The following is a 27,961-nucleotide window of genomic DNA, read 5'->3' on the forward strand; positions in this document are numbered from 1 at the left end:
AGCTGCTACTTTAGTACTGATTGGAACACCTCTTTTAGATCAAAAGTCAAACTGTTTCATTAAAAGACAAAAAGGAGACAATGACAAAATCTTTCAATTAGTATTAAGTAGCAGTTGTTCTTTAAAAAAAGAAAAAAAATATATTTCAGCTATTATTTTCGTATTGTATGTCAATAGAATAGTGCCCAGATTAGCCTGTGAAACTTTTTGCCATGGGATTTCATCGAGACCAAGACCTTAGTAGGATTAAAAAGGCTGTGGACTCTCATACAAAAAACATGGATAACCAGATTTATAATAGTAAATATTAAAAAGAATTTTGGAAGGGATATAAATCCTATGCTTCAGGGTTAAACTGAACCTGTAACTTTTGGGGTTACGAATAAACCTTCCTTGGGGGCAGGTTTTCCCACAACTACCAACTTTAGGGTTTCTTTTACCATTCTCTGAAGTATCTGGTACTAGTCAAGCTTGTGAGAGGACACTGGACTGGAAAGACTCTTGGTCTAACCAAGTACAGTGCATCCGATTTCTAACTCCTATGCTGCTTCTCCAGCCAAATATTTGCATAATATTCTTTATAGCAACATCTAAACCTCTTATCTGTGTAGTTCATTGCCAACTTTCTACTATGTATTCTTCCACAGCGCTGGCCCTAGTTGAAACAAGTATTAGACTATTTCCTCCCACCGTTCTTTTTTTCCTACTGTGCCACCAGTCTTATCTCTGTTAATGCCTCGTCCAAAAGAATTTCCGCATTTCTGCAGTCTCCAAATCGCCCCATCATCAACTGCAATGGAGCAATGGAAGTGGAAAGGGGCTTTAAAGTGGATTTAAGTGTAATTTACATCCATTTTGGAGTCTATTTATTCTTCCAGACCTTCCTAAAGGACTTTAACATAAATGAGAATCAGACCCTTGATGAGCAGTCAGTGGTTCGAGTGTAGTTCCAACCACACTACATGAGATGTGGTGCCTTAAGAGGGCCACTTACTTTGACTATTCTTAAGGCCACATTCTCCCCCTCTCTCTTCCTTCTCCTTCATCTCTGTGCAGCTGCAATATACCAGGAATCATTCCTCAATTTATGCAGACATGATTCCTTCACATCATGAGTCTTCTTCTACCTTAATAAGGGAAACCCTGTTTCAAGTGGTGGGCCCATTATCTGTAAGGACCAGCAAAGTTCAAGTCTTTGTATCTACTTTCTCCAGTTTGTTCACCTTATACTTTGAACTAGCATTTTCACATGGATAATACTCAATTGTACCTATCCCAAAGGTCAAAATATTTCCTATGGTTAAAATCCTCTACCAATTTACTCCAGTTTATGTCTTTGTCCTAGCAGTGCTTTGCTTATCTAGCAATAGCCTCCTCTTTCCCGTCCCTCCCACAATCTCATCACGGTTAATGAGTGCAGTGTCTGCCTGCCATTCCTAACCTTTTTCTGGTGCATAAGCCACATCTATTCCTCATCTCCTTTCAAGAGTTTTGTATCTTTATGTATATAATGGACTTAATCCTATGTGTCTGCAGCCCAAACAGGAGATAAACTCAATCAGCTGTAGCATTTGGACTTGCTGGTTCATGTTCTCCCTAAAACCAAGGCACAAACTAGCTTTGTTACATATTCAAGGATGAGCCTAGCTATTAACCAACATCTGAAAAATGCTCATCCAAACAGAACGCAACTACAGACTAGGATGAAATATAAAACAGGTTAAGTAGTTGTAGTAGTGAGGCTGCTACATTTAAATAAATAAACACAGTTCATTTTTTTCTTATTTAATAAATAATATCAAAAAAGTGAACCGGTTCTTTTTGTACATTACTGGAAAAACAACAGTCACTTGTCTAACTTCAGCAATTATACAAGCTGTAGAGAAACAGGTTTAGATTTGAAACCAGTTTTTTATGTGGACATTCCGTATCCAGTTTACGTGGAGCCAGGATGCCTGCCTCACATCTATTGATGACTTTTCCTCTCCTGGGCTTGGTCTTCTGCTGCTCTGGTTCCACAGATGACCTCACTGTTCACAAGCCAAAAAAAAAACCAAACCTGATTTCTTGTTTAACATTATGTCAGCAAAAATGTAGCAATTTTCAACAAATGTGATCGTATTATATTACTCCCTATATAGTAACATCATACAGCTGTTAAAATAAGTTTGTCACAGGAGCAGTAACATGACATTTCATCGTGACTGAAACCTTATAGAAAAAAAATTGAAATAAAATATTATATGCGCTTACACACACTGGACAAAACACGTAGTTTACATTTCACTTTTATTTATTCCTTGAAACTGCCCGTATTGCAGATTGTTTTGATGAAATATGGAACTGAGCAATTCAAATTTTCTACAAAATTATGGTAAAAACTTGCTCAATTTTCTACCTTATTGCTAAGAAATTTTACAGGTGCACAGTTTGTAAAATATAACCCTTAAAGGACTGAATGCATACACTTGCTGCAAGGTTCAAGAAACAAACTAAAACTAAGCATAGCGCCTACAGCTGGACAAATGCAGTACGGACTGTAGGCAAATGTGTACAAAATTGGAACTGTTCATCCATTTTGTCACTTTATGAAGGGAGGAAACAGTTCAGTCCTAAAAGGGTTAGGTAGAAACCCCAATATATTACTGTTTCTAACAAAGCTGCCACTCAACCCCACAGTACAGTGCTTGAAAACAAAGTCAACCGCCTGGCACAGGAAAGTACACATTTTTTCAGTACTCATCATACACACAGCTGCTTTTGAAAGTAAAAAGTAAATAACATGGTTAATAATTACAGAGCATTTTGTTCCAAAATTGACACCTCTACAGTTACTTGGTCTGAAGTGGGTAACTCACTTGTTTCATTTTTGTCAGATTTGTATTAGGGGTATTTATGGTTTTATTTCTTTAGGTTCATGTCTTTTCACGTAACTTATAAGTCTGTGCAATGAAGACAGAAGTGAAATAGTGTATATCAGCATTAACAAAAAGACAGATGCGGAGAGCCTTCAGATAAAATTAGGAAAATTGTCAGCAGCAGGTTATATCATACTAGTGTTGAATTCTGAAGTGCAGTTCTAAACAAAAACAGAACATAGGTAGCTTTGAGCATTTAACTTGCTTTCTCATCCAATAAGTTGGAACTATAAAAACATTCTGAACAGACTCAATTTCTATGTATACTTTTAGAAATAATAAGACAAGACAAGACTTAACAGCTACAGTAGAACAGTTCTATAGTTTCATATTGAAACATTCTATAAGTAGTTTAACAGAAATTTTTAGCATTCTTGGAATATTGTGAATATCATGAAAGATGATCAACAGCTCTTGATGCCATTAAAAGTAACAAAGCCACTCACAGGAAAGAGTTCAAGAAAATAAGTTATTTGAACTTAAATTACAACTGAGCATCTTTCTTAGTGACAGTGTGGATCTGGAAGACAATTCCTGTGTTACTAACTAGCTACTAAAAACAATGGAGCCACAAGTCCAGGAAAAAGCCAACAAAAAGAGCTTTAAAAATTATACATAAGCAGATACTGCTGAAATGGAATTTAATGTACTTTTCCACCCACTAGCCTGTGGTATGTAGAGTGGCAAAAATTAGGCCAAATGCATCATGTTTGTTAGATTCTTTAAAAGTCCAGGAAGATTGTGTATACTCCATTGGGCAAACTTATTGCAAGGAAAGAAACTGAATACAAAAGTCTATTGCATTTACATGTAAAAACATTTTAAAATAATGTAATATAAAAGCAGGTGCCTCTTATGGTTTGAATAGCTATTTAAAAATATTCCTTGAAAGTTAAAAAGCTTGTTATGGTTTTATCTGCTGTGTATGTAATGGTTTGTTCTTTAATATTATACTAAATTCATTACTAACCACTTCCTTTAATCCTCAAGCTAATAAATGAAGAAAACCTGAGGCCCATAAGTTAAACAGTACTGTATAAAACAAACATACTTCTAGCAAAAACTTGTGAAATGATTTCTGTCAACACAACCAAGATAAAATTAAATAGCACACAGACAAGTAAACAGATTTGCAAATAAATGCCAGTAAACAGCTTAAAACAGAGATAAGGCCACAATGAAGTCTGCCCTTGGCCACTGAAATCGAGATGAGGCAGTATTTGTAACAATGTTCAAGGGAAGGTTACATAGTATAAAATGGCTAATAAGAAGGCCTGTGGTAGAATACAAGCACATTTTAGAAGGACAGTGGCACTGATTTAACAACTAACTGAATATGTTTTACAACGGATTTCTTCCCTTAACCACATTATCTTCAGTTTTCAATGAATGCAAAACCAACACGTTCATCGAGCAGCTGAGGCAAACACGTAGCACAGAGCGTCAGAGAAGACAAACATATTGCAGAGAAGCAGTGCTTTAAAATGGTGCTGGTGCTGAAATTGGAAACTCTTAAAGTGGTCAATGGAAATCTATTCAAATAGTCAATGGGTAAGCCTGCAGGCCATACTCTGTAGTAAACCACAGGTTCACATGGACACAGTAGTTGTGGCTCTTGTTTCATGGGATGGTAAAGGTTGAGCAATTCATAGAGTTTATATTCTTGTCCTGGAAGGGAAAGGTTACACTACATCCTATAAGCCTATGCCTGGTTCTGGGATTGCAAATGAGCCACTGGGATATATTTTCAAATACAGTTGAAGCGATCAATTACATAGAGAGGGATAAAAAAAGGCAAATTCAGAATGAGAGTCACACAAATCAACTGAGTCAAACTGAGCCTTAAATTTATGGTGGAGAGAAGGCTCGAATATTGCACTAATTGTTCGCAGGGAAAGAGAAAACCCCCTGGAAATAGAGATGGGAGCTGACTTCACGACAGTGCTTTTGTAATCTTATAATTGCCCATTTCTAAGTACTAAAATTTATTTTTAACTATTATGGTATGATCACTTCACAATGAAAGCACGTCAATACAAGGATTACACCAACGTTTGGCCTAATTTACTGAACAGTAGGAAGAAAAACCATGCTTTTTGTGATTTCTCTCATTGTATAATGATGAAGGGCATCACCTACCAATCCCATTTGTAGCAAATACTTCTCATGATATTAGTCACATGCCAACAAGACAGAAGACATGCTGCCAAATGAAGTCATTGGGAACATTCCACTTTTGAAATAAAATGTTTAAGTTACACTTCATACAAATTATGTACAAGATTAGAAAAAACCTGAATGGATCCTAACACACTTTATGATACATTTCTGACTTTTAGGAGGGAAGGGGGCAAAAACCACCCTTCAAAACACCAACGTATTCCTGTGACGTGACCAATCATAAACATGACTGTTTGAAATGTCACATATTTTGAACTCCTGTAATGTTAGACCCTCATGAATTAGCACTATAAATACATATTTTAAAAAAAGGAAAACACAGAAATAACGATTAACGACTGAAACCAGAGCACTAACGTTAACATACATTGCATGTATTGCAGGCAAGGCAGAGGCATTTTATTTAAAGCTTTTGCACAGACTTCATATAATCTTAAAAAAAAATATGCTGGCCTTTCCAAGGTTCCACTTGCTGAAATAAAAACCATTTCAGTTCATAAAAAGTCACAAGACTTCAGTTTAAAAAAAGGAACAGTTCCAGCCACAGACCAAAAATATATCTATTTTTTAAAACTGGAAGAGTATGGTAATTAGATTATACAAGCATGGTCAGGCTTGGAACCTGAATATACTTCAGAGCAAAAGCTCAGAGGAAAAAAAAATATAAACTATTTGGTAACAAAAGTGTACTATATGTTGTGATACAAAAAAGGTATGGTGAAAATGTACCTTTTATACTAAAGCTTATACAAGTTCCTTGGTCCGTAAAAATTATGTCATGTTCATGTTTTCTAGTTTGTTTAACTTGTATCCCAGCCACATTTCAATTTCTTGCCCATTTAAAAAAAAACAGCTGAAAAATAGATTTTAATAAAGTTTATACATTTCAGATTTTTTTTTTTTATTGTGGCTTCTATTTTTCAGATCAGCACTTGCAGGTAACAAAGTTCAAATAATATCACTCAGAATGGAAAGGTGTTTTCCCATGAAACCACAAAATTGTTCAGTTGTCTTGTCTGTAGCACTTGCAAGTCTGTTAAAGTCCAAGCAAACACTGTAGTTAGGAAACTACTGTTGCTGTAGATGATGTGACATTGGTTGGATTTGTGCTGACATTTGTGTAACTTCCCTCGCTGTTTGTATTTGTTTCACTGGAAGCCATGAGGCTTGAGTTGGCTCTGAGAATTGCTCCAGCAGCACTGCAGTGTGGTCGTGGGCCTGGCTCCGGTGTATATGTAAAGGTAAGGCTAGTGGAGTAGATTATGCCATCATTACGGACCAAAGTTACTGGAACCTGGACTGGCTGACGGACCCACCTCCAACCCTCTCGGAATGCAGAAATGTCTGGAACAACACACAGCATACTTTCTGCACATCTGACAAGAGAAAAAGGCAACATATTAGCTGCCACGCAGGTATTCAGTAAAAAAGGTAGTGGCTCAGAAAATGAAGAGATATGGAGCAAACAACAAAAATCAATATACACTCGCCAGAACTTCAACACCGACTGTAATCAGAACTCCACCCACCAAAAATAGTAGTAGAAAATAATACTGCACCTGTACATGGTTTCAGCTTCCACGTCCCCAAACCAGACACGTAAATTTGGAGTGAAATTCTGACCTGTAAGTTCCAGCATTGCTACATCTCCACCACCATTTAACTAGAGAGAAAATAAACCAGACATACAAAATCAGAAGGAATTACTCTTGTAGTACATATGAGTACCATAAACATTGGTTTATTCCTTCTTTTCCAATTAAGAAAAGCAGCAAACAAATTTAACTCAGTTAAGAGAAATCACATGATAAATAGCTCCAAATGGTTTGGTGTTCGGAAGTGAATGGCAACGCTTGAAGGAAGACCATTTCAATCACAAAATATAAATAGCCAGCAAGCATCTATGTGTCAAGTGCCTGCACCGTCTTCACCACCTGGTAGTTCATCAAAGCTCAAGTAGGAAGAACTTCAGGACACAGGATATGACCTTTTGTGTAGCTGACCTTTTGAGTCCTCTCTCAAACAGAATGAGGTTTGTTGTTAACAAGGAAGGGTTCAGTCATAGTGTGTTAATTGGTAATTAGTTGTTATTGATAAGGAGTCAACATAAATTTTTAAATAAACAAAAATAAAGATCTTTGAGGATTTATTAAAGAGGGCAATTTTAAGAAGTGCAGCAATTCTTAAGAAATAGACAAAGTCGATGTTCTCTTTATCAAGCATGTGTTCTTGTCTTGCATAACAGAGTTGAAAAAACATAGCTAAAAGTTGATGGAACTATAAACAGTATTTTTACTTAACATTACAAAACACTCTCTTGTGGATGCAGATATATAATGTAGGACTAGTTTAGAATTGTTCTGCTTAAGAGAGTTTGTAAGACGCTTTCTAAGTGTGAAAATGCAGTCTAGTGATTAGAGAGGGAGAGACTGGGAATCTGAACTCTGCTTTTACTCCCAACTCTGCCACTGACTCACAAGTGACCTTGGGCAAATTATTAAAGTTCTCTTTGACTCAGTTTACCCATCTATAAAACTGGTTACATAATACTTACCTACAGCATCTCACAGGAGCACCATGAAGTTTAATTAAAGACTGTGAAGTATTTAAAGATGCTCAGATGAGAAGCCCTATAGTAAATGCAAAGTTTATTAACAAGAGCAGAAAAAGTAAACAACTGACTTACTTGAAGACTTTCTACAACAGGCACAGGTGTTACTGGAGCATGGACTGGTCCCATCCCCTCATAAAATGTATATTCTGCCTTATCTGTACTAATGATTGTCCAAGAAGCTCCATCATTAATCATCTCTTTATTTGGTTCTTTGGGGCATGGAGTGGCCTTTAAGAAAGAATAGTTAGAAGTTTGGTCTGTATATTAGTTTGATATTCACACCAGAACTAATAATGAAGAATCTGAATTGGTAAGAGGAAGTGGGTCACAATGTCTCATTTCAAAGTTATGCAACTTAGTTTCCCTGTGTCTCTTCCTATAACAGAATGTAGTCAAAGAACAACCCCTTGTACAATGCGGAATGCATTGCAATTTGCAACACATCCTCCTGTGCTAAAATAGTCATCAAGAGCCTTACAAAGCATACAAGACACAAAATAAGCAACAAAAATATTCACACCGAAAGAGGGGTTCTACTTGGGAAATGTGAACAGGTCCAGGAGGAACACCCTTCACTATTTTTAATGATTGAATAGGAGGGAAAATCTTGATTTTTTTTCCTGTTATGAGATGGGGTCATGGCATGGAAAAGGTTGATAACCATTGCACTAGAACAAGTACAATTACTGAATGAAATACAGAGCTGAAAAAGTCACTTCATATGCTTAAGTGGTTCTGTGTTAATGCTTTGTTAATTTGGGAGGGGAGTGGGGGGAAGGTGGCTGCACTGCAGTGTCCAGGTTCAGTGTCAGACATCCAAAAGAGGTGACAAAAGGAGAAATTTTACTTATCTGTACATTTACTTTATTTGACCCACTTTAGATCCTTGGGTTATAGTTTCTCCCACCCAACAGATGGAGACAGAACATTAAGACTTTTGATATCACACCCATGATATACAAAGATTTGGCAGTTTGTCAACCTTCTGTTGAATTCATTGAAATCCGTACCAAACAAAAAAATTGGATTGATGCTATTCAATAATCATTAACAAATAAGTTCAGTAAGTAAAAGAAGAAATCTTAACATGGGATTGACTCAATAATGGCATTAAAACTCTCAGTAATGAGGTAGATGGCCAAGCAAGGGAGATGGGAGGTGAACTGATCTAGAAGATTCCAAAAAGATAATAAAATTTCCCCTTCTATGATCTTCTGTACCAGTCCAGGTGCTTGGAACTTTCCAAAGCAGTTCAACATTTTAGTATGGATGGGACTACCATTAAACTACTAGTGCCAGTAACAACCTTCTACAAAGGTTGTGAATGCAATCTTATTCTCCAATGTTTTCGCAAAGATGTGGGCAGAAGCCCTGAGGCAGTCTTGCAAATCTCTATTAAAGAGACTTCTGCTCTTTCTGCCCATGAAGATCCTACTGACCAGATAAAGAGAGCTTTAAAAGATTCTAGTGTTTTTTTTCCTGCTGTAACATAAAGACACTCTGACTAATTCCCTAATCCATCATTTGATGAGGAGTTCAGAGGCACATGACAACCTTTACATTTTGGTGTGGGATGAAATACTTTTAAGACTGCTTAAATTTTGTTATTCTTTCTATTGAGTCCATAGAGCCCAGGCAATGTAGCCTTCCCCCTGTATGATTCTAGGGCCAAATGTGGTTAGAGTGATTTCCCAGTTCAGGTGAAAGACTGATGATGTCTTGAGCCTGAATTCAGGCAGAGTTGTCAGCATGACCACAACCAGGTGAAAAATCACATGACTGCTTTCAGAAAACTCCACTCCTGGAACTCCACAACTCCTCTTGCTCCTATTATTATTAATAAGGTTAGCGTCCAGAGTCTTAACCAGATCAGAGCCCCATTGTGCAAGGTATGATATAACCATGCTTTTATCAGGAACAGGACTTGAAAACACACGTCTCATCAAAATACTCCTCAGAAGGTTCAAAATGGTGAGTTAGCACCAGTTTCAAGTTTTAGCTAAGAACCACGAGGCTAATCTCACTTTATCTGCTGCCTTCAAGAACCTAGAAACATTGGTTTCCAGGCATAGAAGTAGTTTCTCAGCTTTCTCCCCTGGGATTCTTGCCTGGTACTTGCACCTTCAGCCTGACTGTTCAAAACCTGAAGGGCCTACCCTTGATGTTTGTTACCTCTTCTCTGGTTCAAGCCTATCTTTTTAATGTGATTCTGCCTCCCTTTTCCTGAATTATAGGAAGGGCCCTACCAAATTCACGGCTATGAAAAACACGTCACGGACTGTGAAATCTGGTCTCCCACCTTGAAATCTGGTGTTTTGTATGCTTTTACCCTATACTATTCAGTTTTCACAGGGGAGACCAGTGTTTCTCAAATCGGGGGTCCTGACCCAAAAGGGAGTTGCAGAAGGGTCACAAGATTATTTTAGGGGGATTGTGGTATTGCCACCCTTACTTCTGCACTGCCTTCAGAGTGGGGCGGCCTGAGAGCGATGGCTATTGGCTGGGCACCCAATTCTGAAGGCAGCGCCATGCCAGCAGCAGCACAGAAGTACCAGACCATGCCACCCCTACTTCTGCGCTGTTGCCTTCAGTGCTGGATGGCCGGAGAGTGGCGGCTGCTGACTGAGGACCCAGCTCTGCAGGCAGCAGGGTAAAAGTAAGGGTGGCAATACTATACCATGCCATCCTTACTTCAGAGCTGGGCAGCTAGAGAGTGGCAGCTGCTGACCAGGAGCCCAGCTCTGAAGACAGCGCCACCACCAGCAGAAGCTCAGAAGTAAGGATAGCAGTACCACAACCCCTCCCCTGCCAACTCCTTTTTGAGTCAAGACCCCTACAATTATCACACTGTGACATTTCAGATTTAAATAGCTGAAATCATGACATTTACAATTTTTAAAATCCTAGGACTGTGAAATTGACGAAAATGGACCATGAATTTGGTAGGGCCCTAATTATAGGTATTAGTTGTGCTGGATTTGTTCCTGTTGGACTGTAATCCTAGAGCCCATAGGGCAGTGGTTCTCAAACTGTAGATCGGGACCCCAAAGTGGGTTGCGACCCCATTTTAATGGGGTCACCAGGGCTGCCTTAGACTTGCTGGGTCCCAAGCCCGAGAGCTTCAGCCCTGGGCAGCAGGGCTCAGGTTATAGGCCCCCTGCCTGGGGAGGTGGGGCTTTGGTTTTGCCCCCCCGGTGGCGGGGCTTGGGCGGGCTCAGGCTTCGGTGCCCTCTTCTGGGGTCGTGCAGTAGTTTTTGTTGTCAGAAGGGGGTCATGGTGCAATGAAGTTTGAGAACCCCTGCCATAGGGCCTCAGCTGGGGTAGGACTCACTACTTTGAAGCAGCTAAGGACTGTTACATCTTCTCTTTTCTCCTTGAAAATAAATTTGCCTTTGAAGTGCACAGGTGGTAGTCTGACATTAGAGGAAGAGCCCATTACCCATGGTTTGAGTCACAGAATTCTTCTGCCTGCCACTAAGGTGGCCACGGCTCTAGAAGATGAATAGACTGTCATATCTGGTTTCACACATGAATGAGAGTATGAGGTCCAGAAATGGGAAGGTCAAGATCAGTTCAGCATCCTCATCTTTGGCCTCTGCATACCTGCTTTACCTCTGTAGCCACCTTGCCCTTGCCTGGGAGAGACACGCTGCATAAATTGGAGCTTGCAGTGACAGGCCTGAGATCTGACAAGATCTTTTTTAAGGGATGCCTTACTTCTGTCACGGAGAGCCCTAATAGCTAATCCTTCTTCCACAGGAATTATTGTCCTCTTTGCTACCCCCCATTTGGCACTGTCTGCCCTTTTGATTCTCAATGATCATCTCCACATCTGACACTCTGAGAGGACAGAGAGCCTTTAACGCCATGCTTAGGGTCTGCTGATGGTCAGTCTTCTTTCTGACATAGGAGCGGATGGTCAGCAGCTGCAGGGTCCTATCAGATTAGGAAAGCTCCCTGGCACAGCTTCTGGCCAACAGTTCCTGCAGCTCCAAAATATGTGCCATCCTCATAAAGAGCATTGGCAGGTCCTGCTTAAATATGCAAAGTTCACCTTTCTCTTGATCTTAGGGATCCAGATGGACCTGCTGATTTTCCAGTCTCCTTTCCTTTGCTTTGTCCTCTCTCTCTCTCCCTGGCTATTTTCACGCCACTCCACTATGTCCACTAAGTGGACATGCTCAGTGATTTCCTCTCTGTAATGGGCAGGTAGAAGGAGCTGGCTAAGATGCTCCCTTCATTTCTGCTTGTTCTTAAACTATAGAAGGTAGAGTTCGAAAGACTCCATAGAATCTGGGCTGTAGTTCTGGAATAAGAAGCCTGGTGCTCACGTTTGATTGGGTAGGAAGAAGCAGGTGAAGATGAGACTCTGTAAATGCAGAGGCTTCTTTTCCACAGAGCCTTTGCCCGCAAGAAGAGAGTGTGCTGTTCCACAAATAATCTGGAAAAGGGGATGGGCAAGTGAAGTGACAAAGTTTGCAGATGATACAAAATTATTCAAGATAGTTAAGCCCAGAGCAGACTGCAAAGAGTAATCAAGGGGTCTCACTAAATTGGGTGACTAAACAACAAAATGCCAGATGATGGGTTCTAAATTAGCTGTTACCACCTAGGAAACAGATCTGAGAGTGACTGTAGATAGTTCTCTGAAAACTTCCACTCAATTCACAGCAGCAGTCAAAATGTCTAACGGTATGTTAAGATCTATTAGGCAAGGGATAGAAAATAATTCAGAAAGTACAGTACAGACCCATTTACGCACGGATGTCGGGAGTCAAGCAGTCACAACCGCGTGTTAATGGACTGTGGGTTAAGAGGGCCAGGCTGAAAAAAGTGTCTATGATTCACTTAGGAAAAAAACACAGTTATTTTCTGCTCTTTCTGGCTCGCATTTTTTCTCTCTTATGAAGTCTGTCATTTGCTGCAGATGAATGATTTCAATATTTTCTGCATTTTGCTCTTCCATAAATCTTACAACAGTTTCTACAGCACTAAGGGCTTCTCTGGGCGAAATTTTGACCTTTTCAACGACATTCTCGCCATCACTTTCGTGGTCCGATGTAGCCTCACAGCCCATTAATATTTCTTCGTCGGACAGAAATTCTGAAGTCGGGCAATCTTCATCCATCTCCAGCCACTCAGTAATGATTTCCAGCGATGTATCCAAACTAAAATCCTTTATAATTTGAAAGAGAAGTTTACCTTTATCCTCTTTTGTCTGCGTGCATGTTTGTAGGACATCTTCTTCCAAAAATCCTTCAAAGTCTGGCTCTGAATCAGTGCCACTGCTGGAGTTTTCCGAGTCTGAGCCATCTTTGACAGAAAAGGCATCACTGAGAGCCTTCATCCAGCAGTTTTCAATGGACTTTTGTTTTACTCCGTCCCAAGCTTTTTTAACTAAATAAATAATTTCCTTCATGTTTAACTGTTTCAGGAATTCGGAAATGCCTGAAGACATATAAGACACGATCGCCGAAATAAGCTCCCATCGATAACTGTTTTTAAAAATCTGAACAATGCTCTGGCCTAAAGGTTGAATTTTTGATGTTGTGTTGAATGGTAGGTGTAGCACCTGAATTTCTCCATCGCTCGATACCAGTGATTCGGCTGGAGGATGGGTTGTACAACTGTCAATTAGCAAAAGTGCTTTGGCTTTGAGTTTCTTCGACCGCAGATGCTTACAAAGAGCTGGAACAAAGCTGTTGTGCAACCAGTCATCGACAATGTGTCTCATCATCCAAGCATTTTTGCTGTTAGTGTATATTACTGGCAGTTTCGGCTCTACTGAGGTGATTAAAGCAGTGAGGGTTATGAAAGCAGCCAACGAGAAGAGGGGCAAGCTTATGGCTGCCAGTCTTATTACTACTTATTACTACAAAAAAGTAATATATGATTGCTCTCTATAAATATATCAGAGGGATAAATATCAGAGAGGGAGAGGAATTATTTAAGCTCAGTACCAATGTGGACACAAGAACAAATGGATATAAACTGGCCACCAGGAAATTTAGACTAGAAATTAGACGAAGGTTTCTAACCATCAGAGGAGTGAAGTTTTGGAATAGCCTTCCAAAGGAAGCAGTGGGGGCAAAAGATCTATCTGGCTTTAAGATTAAACTCGATAAGTTTATGGAGGAGATGGTATGATGGGATAACATGCTTTTGGTAATTAAATATTCATGGTAAATAGGCCCAATGGCCTTTGATGGGATATCAGATGGGGTGGGATCTCAGTTACCCAGGAAAGAATTTTCTGTAGTATCTGGCTGATGAATCTTGCCCATATGCTCAGGGTTTAGCTGATCGCCATATTTGGGGTCGGGAAGGAATTTTCCTCCAGGCAGATTGGAAGAGGCCCTGGAGGTTTTTTGCCTTCCTCTGTAGCATGGGGCACGGGTCATTTGCTGGAGGATTCTCTGCTCCTTGAAGTCTTTAAACTATGATTTGAGGACTTCAATAGCACAGATATAGGTGTGAGGTTTTTTGCAGGAGTGGTGGGTGAAATTCTGTGGCCTGCGTTGTGCAGGAGGTCAGACTAGATGATCATAATGGTCCCTTCTGACCTCAATATCTATGAATCTATGAGTCACACAATCTTTTATCTTTTTAAATCCAGCTGTTTTCTGTGTCTTATAATTAAAGGCTAAAGTCTTATCAGGTAGCAGTTTTGAAAATAAAGCTGTTTCATCACAATTATAAAGTTGTTGTTTGTGGTACTCTTCATTTTGTAAAACTGATTTTAACTTGGTGGTAAACACGTTCGCGGCTGATTGGTTTTCTCCAGAAATCAATACCTGTGCTATGCCATGATGTTTTTTAAAACTACTTATACCCCCTTGCTGGCTTGGAATGATTCATCCCCCATTAAATTTCCAAATTTTGTCACTTGGGCTTGAAGAATTGGCCCACTTAGTGGCATTCCTTTCAGCCTTTCCTGAGCAAACCACATGCGCATGGCTTTATCTAGTGTGGGTTTTGCTGAATAGCACACAGGTTTTCGCTTAAGCCCTGCGGCAGAATCGATATTTTGTACAAAGCCATTCAGTTTAAATTAGTTTTTTTTAGCCATCCTCGGAGAGTAGATTTGGTAATCCCAATATCTTTTGAAACTTTGGCCTGGGTTTCTCCGCTATTTACTCGATTTATTTCAGCTAGCTTTTCTTCTATGGTGTAGGAACGCTGACGCTTGCCCTCTGCGATTATATTAGGCCTATGGTTAAAATTTTCTAATGTAATTACTATATAACTACTATAGATTATATATCTCTCTAGAGTGACAATGACTAAGCGTGCGTGATACGTCTTTACCAATATCGGTAAAGACGTACAACACGTTTCCACTCCGCACTTTGTCGATTTCTACGTCAATGAGTTAGTGAACAAATCTGTAGAGCTACATAGCAAGTTCCTGCACCGCGTGTTAACGACTCTCGCGTGTTAAATAGATAGCACTGGCAGGCATGGTGCTACCACCCGTTAAGCAAATTCGCGCATAAATGGGTCTGTACTGTATCATAGTACCACCATATAAAGACATGGTGTGCCCACACCATGAATCCTGAGTCCAGTTCTGGTCGCATCTCAGAAGGGATATAGTGGAACTGGAAAAGGTTAAGAGAAAGGCAACAAAGACGATCAAGGGTATGGAATGGCTTCCATATGAGGAGAGACTAAAAAGATTAGGGCTGTTCAGATTAGAAAAAGAGATGACTAAGGGCGGGGGAGAAGGGGGATCTGATAGAGGTCTGCAAAATCACGAATAGTGTGGCGAAAGTAAATAGATAAATGTTATTGACCCTTTCAGATAGTACAAAAACCAGGGGTGACTTAATGAAATTAACAGGCAGCAGGCTTAATACAAACAAGTGAATGTACTTTTTCCATACACCTAACACCTGCAGAACTCATTGCCACCATATGTTGTGATGGCCACAAGTATAACTGGCAGGGACACAACCCATACCTCTGATCATCAGAAGCTGGGAGTGAAAGACAAGGGAGGAACACTCCATAACTGCCCTGTTCTGTACATTCCCCCTGAAGCTCTGGTACAGGCCACTGTCAAAGACAGGATACTGGGCAAATTGGACCATGGTTTGACCCAGTATGACAGCCTTTATGTTCTTATGAAAGTGGGAAGAGGCCCATGTGCAGCCTGAGCAGGGTTTAATCAGTGGGGAGGGGAAGCAGATGGTAGCCTTTCCTTTGTTCTCCCCCTCCATTCTCAAGAGAGAAATTAGAAGAGTTGATGGTTTTGTTCTTTAATCTTGTTCCTACCCCTGAGAAGAGCTGGCTCTGATCTGACTGAGCTTGATGAGTGCCGCAAGAATAGTTACAGTGGTAGGGTGTCTCTGAGTCCCCACAAGCATTTTCCAGGGAGGCTGAATGTACTGCACTCTAAAGCAACTTTCCACAGCAGCAGGAGCTGCTTTTTCTCTTGACTCCCCCGGCTGCTCTGTGAGGGGAGGTATAATCAGGGAGCTGATTCTAAGCATTCCTGGTGTTTCTTGGCTTTCTGTTTCCTGATGGAGGATGTGTTTTCCTAATGGATAAGATCTGATGTTACAACTGTTCCTGCCTAGAAGACACACTTTAAGGTTGAGCGATAGTTCGTGCTGGGGACGCCTCCAGACACTCGAGGGGGCTTCTCCCAGCTACTTAAGATTCTTTCATGGTACCGCTGTCTCTCTTCAGGGCAAGGATCAAGCCTTCTGAGGCAAAGCCAGGACTGAGTCTTCTTGCTCCCTCCTTATACTGGAAGGAAGTTTTTGTCCAAGGCCTGGTAGAGGCAGGTCTTGCTCAGCTGAGTCAAAATTTGGCCCTAATCTTGTTCCCTTGTAGGGGACAGCCACACTAAACGCCTGCTAAGAGTGGTTCACCATATCAGATGAGATTGAGGGATCATGTCAGTGTGTCATTTGTGCTGCCTGATCAGCTGCAGACATCCTATGTAACAAGGCTCCTGTTAGGCCTCCAATGTCTGCTTTTTCACTCGTGATGCAGCAGCTTGCTAGGAATAATTTTCTCCACCTACTGGAGAACAGAATAACTGAAGACACTTATATGTGAGAGAATGACATAATCTACAGCTTTAATGTTCTGTTTCCATTTATTGACTGGGAGGAACTATAAAACTCAAGAGTCTAGTCTGATACAGAAGACTGGAGAAAGAAAAGAAAATTTAACAGAGTTAACAGGAAGAATAAAGTTTGGTACTTCCTATACCAATTTCTATTAAAAACAAAGACTGCTGAGACCAAAAATGTTCTTCCCAGATATTTTTGAAACAAACTTGATTACATTTCTCATTTAGCACAATCTGTTTAAATAACTCACTTGAAACTGGATTATTCTCTCCTGGGAAAGGCACAAGTACATTCTTTCAGTATCTTTAAGGTAGAATGCACATTTATGGAGCTGCGATACTGGATCATCTGCATCCAGTAATGCTGTCTGTTTATCCACTTTTCGAATGATCTGTTGGTAAAAAATACACAAAGAAATACAGTTAGAACCATGCAATCTATGTTTTATTTACATCAGAGATTATACATTTACGTCTGGCAATTTTACATCAATGGTACGGTAACAAGAGACATTTTAACACATACATTTGCAAGTTTAATTTTAAACATTTGATCAAAAACTCCCTGCAATTTCTAAAACAAGGACAGATATGAAGGCTTCTCTGCTTTTCAGAGTCCTAAGTGAGTTTGTGCTGCATGCATATATTTTAACTTTTTTGCTAGAAGAGAGGAAAAAAGCATCAGAAACCAGCAAAATCTAATTTCTTTTGTTTGGTCTCCTGATGCAGAAGAGCAGCTGGTCAAATATCAATACACAATTTTACAGAAGCAAATGCCTCCAGGATTGACAACTGATATAGCCAACTGCAGCATAAAAGGCCACTTATTGAATTTAAACCTTTCAAAATAGGGATTTATGGTAAAAGTATTAACACATCATTATCTATAGTTTTGCAAATGCAACACTATAATAGTGTATCTCTTGACAGCTGGTCATGATAAATATTAGTTAAGACATGACTGTACAGTACACCTGTAAAGGATGGCTGTTTCCTATATTTGACAATCCAGCATAAAAATACCTACTGTTGTAATTCTAAAAAGTTATAGTATTTGATTTTAAAATATAATTATTCCCTTACAGACGACGGAATCTGAAGCTTGGAATTTTAACTCAACTTCTAGAAAAAAAGTTTAGTACTTCATTTTATGCATCAGCAGCAGAAGCAGCAGCCATAGTGCTTGAAGATTTCTAAGCCGCTAATCAGAAAGCCAACCATGTCCTCTGGGATTTCTAACGACGATAAATGGAATTATTAGCAACATTATTTTCAAGGTTTACATTTTTCTTCAGAAATTTTATGAAAAAAATTTAGTTTCTCGCCTAAAACCCTATAGCCAATATAATAAAATTAAAGGTGACCTGCAAACATACTTTATAAAAAGAATTGTAAGGGTGTGTGCTGAATGTTCCCAACTGCAAGGGTAAAAAGTAAAATGTCATGGTAAATGCAAATTTACTTCCCCTTCCCCATTAGAGGTCTCTGGAATTGCAGATGATGGCGCCTTTCCAACTGGTGGCTGGCCCAGCAATCACGCTAATCATGATGTCATATCGCAATATGGAACCTATTACGGTCAAAGAGAATCTTTCCCTGATTTTCATGTATACTGAATCAAACTAGAAACTGGGTAAATGATGGAATTTTCTATTGCTATAACAGCTTAACAAAGTGAGGTTTTATTATTTTATACCATTTCAGTAGATAAAACAAACAAAAGTTTTGCCCTCAGCAGACCATTTCCATTCTCCAACTGAATTTTGTTGTAGAGACAAATTCTCAACATATTCATGCTGGGATATCTTATAGAGCTGGAACTAAATCTGTCAGAGTTTTATTCTGTCACCATCATCATATTTGAGTAGATTACACATAAAAAAGACTGATAATAGTGAAGTCCCTAATGGGCTAATGATCAATGGTTTTAGGAAACTTAAATAAAGGGAAGGTTTATAATCAGTTATGTACTAATGCCTCCCAGGCTGGCTATTTGTGGGCATTCAGTGCTCCTATATCTATAATTAGCTTGTTAAAAAAGCCCTAAACAGCCCTTTCTCAATCATTGAGGCAGAATTGATTACTATCATTTAAGCTTACAGAACCAAAACACAATTTTTCTTTTGCTCATAGGCACAAAGTAATGATGATGTGCAATTTTTTAATATATGTATTCTTATTGTTATATATGGTTAAATAAGTTCAGTGCCAGTAATCATCTAAAATTACTTTGCATAGTATACTGATACAAGGTGGATAGAAAGCTGGCTAGATTGTTGGGCTCAATGGGTAGTGATCAACGGCTCCATGTCTAGTTGGCAGCCGGTATCAAGTGGAGTGCCCCAAGGGTCGGTCCTGGGGCCGGTTTTGTTCAATATCTTCATTAATGATCTGGAGGATGGTGTGGACTGCACCCTCAACAAGTTTGCAGATGACACTAAACTGGGAGGAGAAGTAGATACGCTGGAGGGTAGGGATAGGATACAGAGGGACCTAGACAAATTGGAGGATTGGGCCAAAAGAAATTTGATGAGGTTCAACAAGGACAAGTGCATAGTCCTGCACTTAGGACGGAAGAATCCCATGCACCGCTACAGACTAGGGACCGAATGGCTTGGCAGCAGTTCTGCGGAAAAGGACCTAGGGGTTACAGTGGACGAGAAGCTGGATCTGAGTCACCAGTGTGCCCTTGTTGCCAAGAAGGCCAATGGCATTTTGGGATGTATAAGTGGGGGCATTGCCAGCAGATCGAGGGACGTGATCGTTCCCCTCTATTCAACACTGATGAGGCCTCATCTGGAGTACTGTGTCCAGTTTTGGGGCCCACACTACAAGAAGGATGGGGAAAAATTGGAAAGAGTCCAGCGGAGGGCAACAAAAATGATTAGGGGACTGCAACACATGACTTATGAGGAGAGGCTGAGGGAACTGGGGATGTTTAGTCTTCAGAAGAGAAGAATGAGGGGGGATTTGATAGCTGCTTTCAACTACCTGAAAGGGGGTTCCAAAGAGGATGGCTCTAGACTGTTCTCAGTGGTAGCAGATGACAGAACAAGGAGTAATGGTCTCAAGTTGCAGGGGGGAAGATTTAGGTTGGATATTAGGAAATACTTTTTCACTAGGAGGGTGGTGAAATACTGGAATGCGTTACCTAGGGAGGTGGTGGAATCTCCTTCCTTAGAAGTTTTTAAGGTCAGGCTTGACAAAGCCCTGGCTGGGATGATTTAATTGGGGATCGGTCCTGCTTTGAGCAGGAGATTGGACTAGATGACCTCCTGAGGTCCCTTCCAACCCTGATATTCTATGATTCCATGATATTCTACTTGCCTGTAACAGGGCACATAAATATACAGAGTGATTTTAGATCTGAATCTAGTAAAGCACATAAACCACTCAGCTTTAAGCACAAGAGAAGTGCCATTGGCTTGAATGAGACTACTCACATGCTTAAAGTTAATCACAAGCTCACTTGCTTTAATTCCCTGGCACCTTTGTTGTCATTGCTAAGCTAGATCTATCTTTTTGAAAAGCTCACAGGGTAACCTACATTTAGCATTTTGATTGATCTGTCTATCATGCCTTCTGTTTAGTTTATGCTTTTACACCTTATCCTTAACTAAGAAAATAATTCTACAGCAAAACAGAAATAAAGATAAAATATCATATTAAAATGAACATTTTTAAAATAAAACAATAGCAAAAAAGAGCTTTTAAAAGTCAAAGCCAATTTGGCATTTCTTCTAAAAATAAATATGTGCTAATCAGCACATGAACTTGCATCTAGGTACTCTAATTAGTATATTACAAATTAGCTATAGCATTGGAGAAGTTAAACTGTACCAGTCTTGGGAGTGCCATGCCAGTAACTGAACACACAAGTTTGACAGTCTGTCCATAATGAATGTAGCCATCTCGCACTGTGAATTCCTCTCCCTCAGATTCATCATCATCCACTGCATAAAGCAGACAAAGTTCTATGTTAAATGGTTTAACTAATTTCTCTCTTGATGTCAAGGGCATAAAATGTTACTATATTACACACAAATATATACACACACACAAAGACTGAATCTTTACTTTGAAAATTGATTAAAAGGGAATAAAACTGGAGGTTTGTATTCTGGGGGGTGTTTTTTGTTTGTTTGCTATTTTTACTTACAGAGATGAATGTAAAATGCTCCCCACTGTTGTGAACTGGCATGGAAATTACCTCCTTCTACGTGCAAGTATCTGGTGCTAACTGTTTGGGATCGAAGTCTATTAAATAGTGCCACTTTTGTTCCTGACGCAATACATACTGCAAGAAAAAATAAAGACTTACTTAATATTGTAAAAATGTTTTTAATAATGCAACACTAATAAAAACAACAAACAGATGCATAATAGACTGGTTCAGACAGTAATTCCCTCACCAATCTGTAATTACGTTTTGTAAATTGAACACATTTGTGACACTCTGGAAAACAGTCACAATTATAAAAGTCAATTGTTTAGCTATAATTGCTGTTCTTTGAGGATACTATAAATTCTTGGTAGTTTGCCACTCTTGGACCAGTGCATCTGTCACTGTGGGAAGCCCCTTAGCTCATAGTTCTAAACCACTGGACTCAGAGGTTGCATTGCCCCACCCTACTGAAATACTTAGGCTATTCTGAGTGCCCAGCTCCTTTCAAGCATAAGGAAAATGATGATGACCAGTTAAAAAAAGGAAGAAAACTGTACAAAATTACAGAAACTTTCAACTCTCTGATTTGCTCAGATCTCTCTCTCTTGCAAGTACAAAAGGTTCAGCGAGTCTGGCAGAGTATAATCCCTCACAAACCTGCTTACTGAATGCTTCAGATTTCTTTGAGGACAGAGTCCACCTAAGTGCAATCTTTCTTCTACACCAGGAGTGGACAAACTTTTTGGCCCGAGGGCCCTATCAGGGAATAGAAATTGTATGGCAGGCCATGAATGCTCACAAAATTGGGGTTGGGGTGCTCTGAGGTGGGGCCGAGGGGTTCGGAGGGCGGGAGGGAGATCAGGGCTGCGGCAGTGGTTCAGGAAGGGTGCAGTTTCTGGCTGGGGGTACAGGCTCTGGGGTGGGGCTGGGGATGAGAGGTTTGGGGTGCAAGAGGCTGTTTCGGGCTGGGATCAAGGGGTTTGGAGAGTGGGAGGGGGATCAGGGCTGGGGCAGGGGGTTGGGGCCTGGGAAGAGGCTCAGGGTGTGCAGGCTCCGACTGGCACTTACCTCAAGCAGCTCCTGGAAGCAGTGGCATTGGAGTGCACTGGAACTGGAACTGGGCCATGCCGCAGCTTCCAGGAGCTGCGTGGTGAGGCCCCGACCCTCCACCCCAGCAGGAGCAGGGCCGAGCCATGTGGTGAGGCCCCCAACCCAGCACCCCAGCCAGAGTGGGCCTGAGCCACATGGTGTAGTTCGTGGACTGGCTTAAAACGGCTCGGCCCACAGGCCATAGTTTGCCCACCCCTGTTCTACGTGGTATTTGCCTTCAAAGAAAGCTCAATACAAGCCACCAGAATTGCAAGACTGGCTATAAGAACATAAGTCAACAATGCATAATGTTGGCCCACTGGTGAGACTCACACAGCAACAAGACTATTTCTAGTTGCACTTGCGGCTCTGGACCATGGGTCCCAACTCAACAGTGTAATGGGCACCAGAACAACACAGCTGATCTAGATGAATGTTTTGTTAGAGTGAGTGCAGGTTGAACTATAGGACCTTGACCCAAGACCGATGTTAACCCTGGCTCTTGGGGCTGAAGTCTTTGGATATGTCTACACTGCAATTAGACACCTGCAGTTGTCCCGTGCCTGCTGGCTTGGGCTTGGGCTCTAGGGATGTTTAATTGCAGGGTAGGCCCACCTTGAAGGGTCCTAGAGCCTGGGCTCCCACCCAAGCCCAAACATCTGCCTCACAATTAAACAGCCCCTTAGCCCAACCCCCACAAGCCCAAGGCAAATGGCATGGGCCAGCTGCAGGTTTTTAGTTGCAAGGTAGACATACCCGTTAAGGCTTCCTAGCCCAGTTTCACAACAGAACTGTTGGAAAGGATCAGGAGGGCTTTAAGGTAAACATTCTGGTACCTCACGGCTTGTGATGGTCTCTGGAGGCATAAATCACAGCCCTTCCAAGGCACAAAACAGTAGCTGTGACTCCCCATTAGTGGAGCAATCAAATTGCATTTCAGAGCATGTTTGAGCAAAAAAGAGAAGGGAAAAAAGAAAAACACAGTGCAACCTCATGTGTTGACTTATGTGCTGAGAAATGGTTATCGTCGTGACTTCCAGTCATTTTGGTTGTTGTAGACCCATTTGTGTTGTTGGGAGCAGTGGGCACCTTCCATCTGCGTGCTCCTTTCCACAACGCTCTGACAGAGTTTCTACGATTTCTCCCTTTCCCCTTACTTCTCTTCATTTCTTTTCCTTACTTTCCCTTTTCTGTATATTTTGTTCTTTTCTCCTCCCCTCTCTCATTCCTTTTTTTTGTTCTTCTGTATTTTTTTTGCACTTTTCCTCTCATCCAGCACCCTCTTTTGTTTTCCTTTCTGGCAGCACAATTAACCTTCTCCATATTCCCCCACTTATCAGAAAAGTGAATGCTTTTAGTATTGAAGGATGTCCACCGGTGCATCTAAGGCTAAGATGAGTTCCACATGAGCAGAGAAGAGACACTTAGGCTGGCAGACAACTGCCTTCATCTGCAGATCTCTACTTATGAACTGCTCCTCCAACTACATTCGGCCACAAAGACAGGCAAGAGGGAAGGTAGGGAGTTTTCAAGAAGTCATCTGCTACTTTAACTGCACATTTGCAAGTTGGTTTGGGGGACTGGGGTCTTTCAGCTTTCCCCACTTACACCGATTCCCTCTCCTGAGCCTTGCACCCCAATGAACTAGTCTGGAAATCCCAATGCAGGATTCTGAGATTGGAGAAGATTAGACGACAATATTTGAATACGAGAGAATCTGACGGATCAAGAAAAAGGGAATACACAGTGTCTGATATGCATCAATTGTGGACAAGGAAAACTCTGAGGGGAAAAAAGCAAGGGAGATTATAGCTTGGAGTGCTTCAGTTATGCATCAGTACCCAAGAATTCTAGAGCTACAAAACAAAAAACAGGCGTTCCAGAATGAGCAAGAAAATTGGGTTTAAAGTCTAGAGAATCAACAACATGAAGAGTCCCAAACGCCAATAAAAGTCAATACTTTGAAGATAATCACACAAAATACATTTATAAATAAAATTGACATCAATGAGAGGAAAGATAGTGAGAGACTGAGAGCGATGCAGAGAAGTGCAGAGTTGATTGGGGTGATATGGAGCTAATCACTAATGTTCCTAAAGCAACGCCTTTGCTGTTGACTACTGGAGGTAGCTTAAGTACCTCAGCAGGAAGGGTCCTGACCTGCTCGAATCAACAACTTAGAACTTTGAGATAAGGAAGTTCTTGACAAGCCTGTGTATAGGTATTCAGATCCATGATTGGAAATCTGCTGAAGGACTTTTTTTAAGACTATTAATCTATATTGCGAATGCTAGCCATATTCAATTCATTTACAGCACAGCCAGGTAAATAAAGGGGAATATTGTAAAATACATCAGTGTGCAGAGGTCTTAAATACATTACAGTAAATCTGAAAAATTCCACTGTATTTATTTTTAGTTCCAATCAAGCCTCAAACATACAAGAAGAAAGTCATGTGAGGTCAAACATATCACCACATAAAGTAAAGACCTGCACACTAAATACTTACGGTCTGCATTTTTCAGTGACTGCTTCTTTTTAGAAGGTTTGGAGATGACTTTGATCCGTTTACTGAGGAACACACCGATGTCGTCACTATTGCCATAGAACATTTTTACTGATAACATGAAGTGCTTTCTCTTGTCTGAGTCAGAGATGTATAATGTTTTGGCTGTGCAATAGTTCTGTAGATTAGAATAAACTATTGTTTCTTTTTCAGATAAACTTTTAGTTCAAGATAGCAGAAACACTTACCACACTAAATAATCAGAAAATATGGGCGGAATTCATCTTTAAAAACGCCTACCCAAATGTTTTTCTTTACCACATTCCCTGAAATCACAAAATCCTGCTCCAATTATTTAAAGCGTACATCATGAAGAGCACTGTAAAATAGACATTTACAGCATCAGTGAAGGAACTACATTGCAAATACAAGGTAACTGAAATAGTGCTTGCAACACCTACAAACAACATAAACCTATGCACAGTCAGTTTTATTCTAGTTTCAGAGTAACAGCCGTGTTAGTCTGTCTTCGCAAAAAGAAAAGGAGGACTTGTGGCACCTTAGAGACTAACCAATTTATTTGAGCATAAGCTTTCGTGAGCTACAGCTCACTTCATCGGATGCATACCGTGGAAACTGCAGCAGACTTTATATATACACAGAGAATATGAAACAATACCTCCTCCCACCCCACTGTCCTGCTGGTAATAGCTTATAAGATAAGATAAGCTTATAAGATAAGCTATTACCAGCAGGACAGTGGGCTGGGAGGAGGTATTGGTTCATATTCTCTGTGTATATATAAAGTCTGCTGCAGTTTCCACGGTATGCATCCGATGAAGTGAGCTGTAGCTCACGAAAGCTTATGCTCAAATAAATTGTTTAGTTTTATTCTAGCTATCTTAGTTCATTGATGGCACAAGAAAACATCCCATAGTAATTTGCATTATTGTAAAACATCTCTCTTCATTTAGCAAAATACTATATCAATTCTTTTAAAAGTATTTTTATTCCCTCCTTTTAAATATTTGTTATACCTGCTTAGAAACTTAATAATTTCATTCTCTTTACCAATTGACAAACCTTCCCCACCCTAATGTCTTATGGGCCACAATAACTAGTTAGTGATCAGAAAATAAACACAACATGAAAGCATTTGCTGAAAGGAGACAGTAGTGGTTAGAATGTCCCATGCTGTAATCTGCAGGAGTAATTATCATACGGGCTCTACCTTTCCTTCCAAATTCAGCTGTTGCATTTCTTGGTCGCTGTTTCCTATTCCAATGAAAGCACATGGTTGTGACTCTTGTTCAGAGCAACCATCCCGTTCCATTTGTTCTTTTTTTTTCTTCCATCCACTGCCCATAAGGTACACACATGGTGGGGGGCAAAAAAACCTGAAGATGAACAATTTACAGATTACATACAGCTTTTATAAAAATCTTTGCACACAAGTGACAAAATTGAGTCTTGTCCCGGCAATACAAAACATTCCTAGCCAAATTAGCATTTGATATTTGAACAAAAGCCCTCCATCACAGCATAAAGGGGGAGACAGATTAAAGATATGGCATCTTGCAACTGTACAGAGCAAAATCAGGAGCTTTATACTCTTGGAAGGGAGATATTCAGAGCTTTTAAATAGAGCCCTGGTAAGTATTGGGTCTTAAAATGACACTGAGTGGGTATTTGTAGGTTACACACACACACACACACATACACATATATACACACACACACAATTGCAACCCCTCAATTACGGTCGGGCTGAGAGTTTCACTTTAAGCCAGGATGCAAATTCTGTTTTGCATAAAAAGTATATTGTATCTTCCTCCAAATTTACAGCATATAATCTATGACTAAACTGAATTTTGAGGATTTTCTCAAATGAATCTATTAATTAGTTTATGAATTAAAATTAAACAAACGTGATTCCTTTATGCAATTTATTCTGGCAACTCTCATCTTTGTGTGTGTAGCTTCCTGGGAATGGCGAACCGCGGCCACCAGGAGCTGCGGTGGGGCCGTGTCTGCAGACAGTGAAAGTCGGCAAAATGTCTCGCAGACCGCACTCAGATTACCCTGATGGGCTGCATTTTGGCCGCAGGTTGCCCACTACTACTCTAAGGACCGTAAAGTTGGTGTAGAGATATTAAGAGCTTTGATTGACAGATAAAATAATAAAAACATAAGCCTTTCAGAAAAACCACTCTAAAATATTCACTTAGTATTTATTGTTATATTTACATCCTTTCATCAATGACAAATGAAAACAAGACTTGTTTTCTGACAATGTGGATAAAACTCTGATTTTCTTTAAAAATATTTTTAAATCAGATTTTTTAAAATCTAAATTAAATACTTTCTTTTTTAAAATAAACCTCTGTAAAATTAAATTTGAAATTATGACAAAACTATGGTAAGGACAAAACTTACTATATTCTATTAAAATAATTTAAATAAATACAAATAATATGCTGCCCCAGTGAGCCCTCAAATTGTAATGACTTAAAAGAGTATTGCTTTCTAAATTATCTACAGAAAAAGGGGGAAAGCATCTTTAACTTTTGAGGTCAATTCAAGCTTTGAAAATATGTTACAATGTCATGTACTGTATTACGTATCTATATTATTTTCAGTCTTTACAACTGAGCAAATGCGGGTGTTTACATATTGCCAAATGCAAGTACTTTCAGTTTATGTTGTACAGAAAAGCTTTTGCCAAAGGACACTAGGAGGCGATAAAGACCACCAGAAAACAAGTTAAAACCCATTTTAAGAACAAACTGGCTGCAACACTTCAACTTTCTTTTAAACTAAAACTTACAATAAGGGCATCAAAAATACTGAATTATATTGCAAAACAAAATCATATACAGACTCGTGGCTTACTAAGTTTTAAAAAACTGATTTTAAACTGCCAAATCAAAGAGAGAGAGAGACAAGGTGGGTGAAGTAATATCTTTTACTGGACCAACTTTTGTTGGTGAAAGAGAGAAGTTTTTGAGCTTTACAGAGCTATTCTCAGGTGCGAGCTCTGTGAAGCTCAAAAGCGTGTCACAAAAAGAAGTTGGTCCAGCAAACGGCAATACCTATTACCTGACCCACCTTGTCTCTCTCATTTCGTGGGACCAACAAGGCTACAACACTGCAAACAAGTAAAAGAGAAACAGTCATAATTATTAGACCTGCTTGATTGGTTCCCTTATTGGTCTAGCCTTAAGGGTTAATCTCTCTTACTCTACCTCCAGATGGAGGCAAGTATTGGTTTTTCAATTTCTAACTTTATACAGAGAATCCTAGTATCTCCTGTAAAGAAGAGTTCAATTATATTGTGTAAAATACAGTATAACTTCAAAGTTATGAACACCTCGGGAATAGAGGTTGTTCGTAACTCTGAACA

The 27,961-nt window shown here is 40.0% G+C and overlaps 1 protein-coding gene across 6 annotated transcripts in view; it reads right to left on the minus strand.

Moving 5' to 3' along the window:
• Nucleotides 1-712: 712 nt before the first annotated feature.
• RBPJ (recombination signal binding protein for immunoglobulin kappa J region) overlaps nucleotides 713-27,961 on the minus strand; it is a 96,125-nt gene continuing 68,876 nt past the window's right edge. For all 6 annotated transcript variants that reach the window (XM_073342343.2, XM_073342342.2, XM_073342344.2 and 3 more), the window contains 8 exons: nucleotides 25,790-25,955; nucleotides 24,562-24,736; nucleotides 20,958-21,095; nucleotides 20,639-20,751; nucleotides 17,050-17,190; nucleotides 7,786-7,941; nucleotides 6,659-6,762; nucleotides 713-6,475 (listed from right to left, as the gene is read on the minus strand). In XM_073342343.2, the coding sequence (XP_073198444.1) occupies nucleotides 6,160-6,475; nucleotides 6,659-6,762; nucleotides 7,786-7,941; nucleotides 17,050-17,190; nucleotides 20,639-20,751; nucleotides 20,958-21,095; nucleotides 24,562-24,736; nucleotides 25,790-25,955 (1,309 nt within the window). In that variant the 3' untranslated portion in view covers nucleotides 713-6,159. The remainder of the gene's footprint in view (nucleotides 6,476-6,658; nucleotides 6,763-7,785; nucleotides 7,942-17,049; nucleotides 17,191-20,638; nucleotides 20,752-20,957; nucleotides 21,096-24,561; nucleotides 24,737-25,789; nucleotides 25,956-27,961) is intronic.

This window comes from Lepidochelys kempii, chromosome 4, assembly GCF_965140285.1.
Source record: "Lepidochelys kempii isolate rLepKem1 chromosome 4, rLepKem1.hap1, whole genome shotgun sequence".
In the NCBI taxonomy this organism is placed as follows: domain Eukaryota; kingdom Metazoa; phylum Chordata; order Testudines; family Cheloniidae; genus Lepidochelys; species Lepidochelys kempii.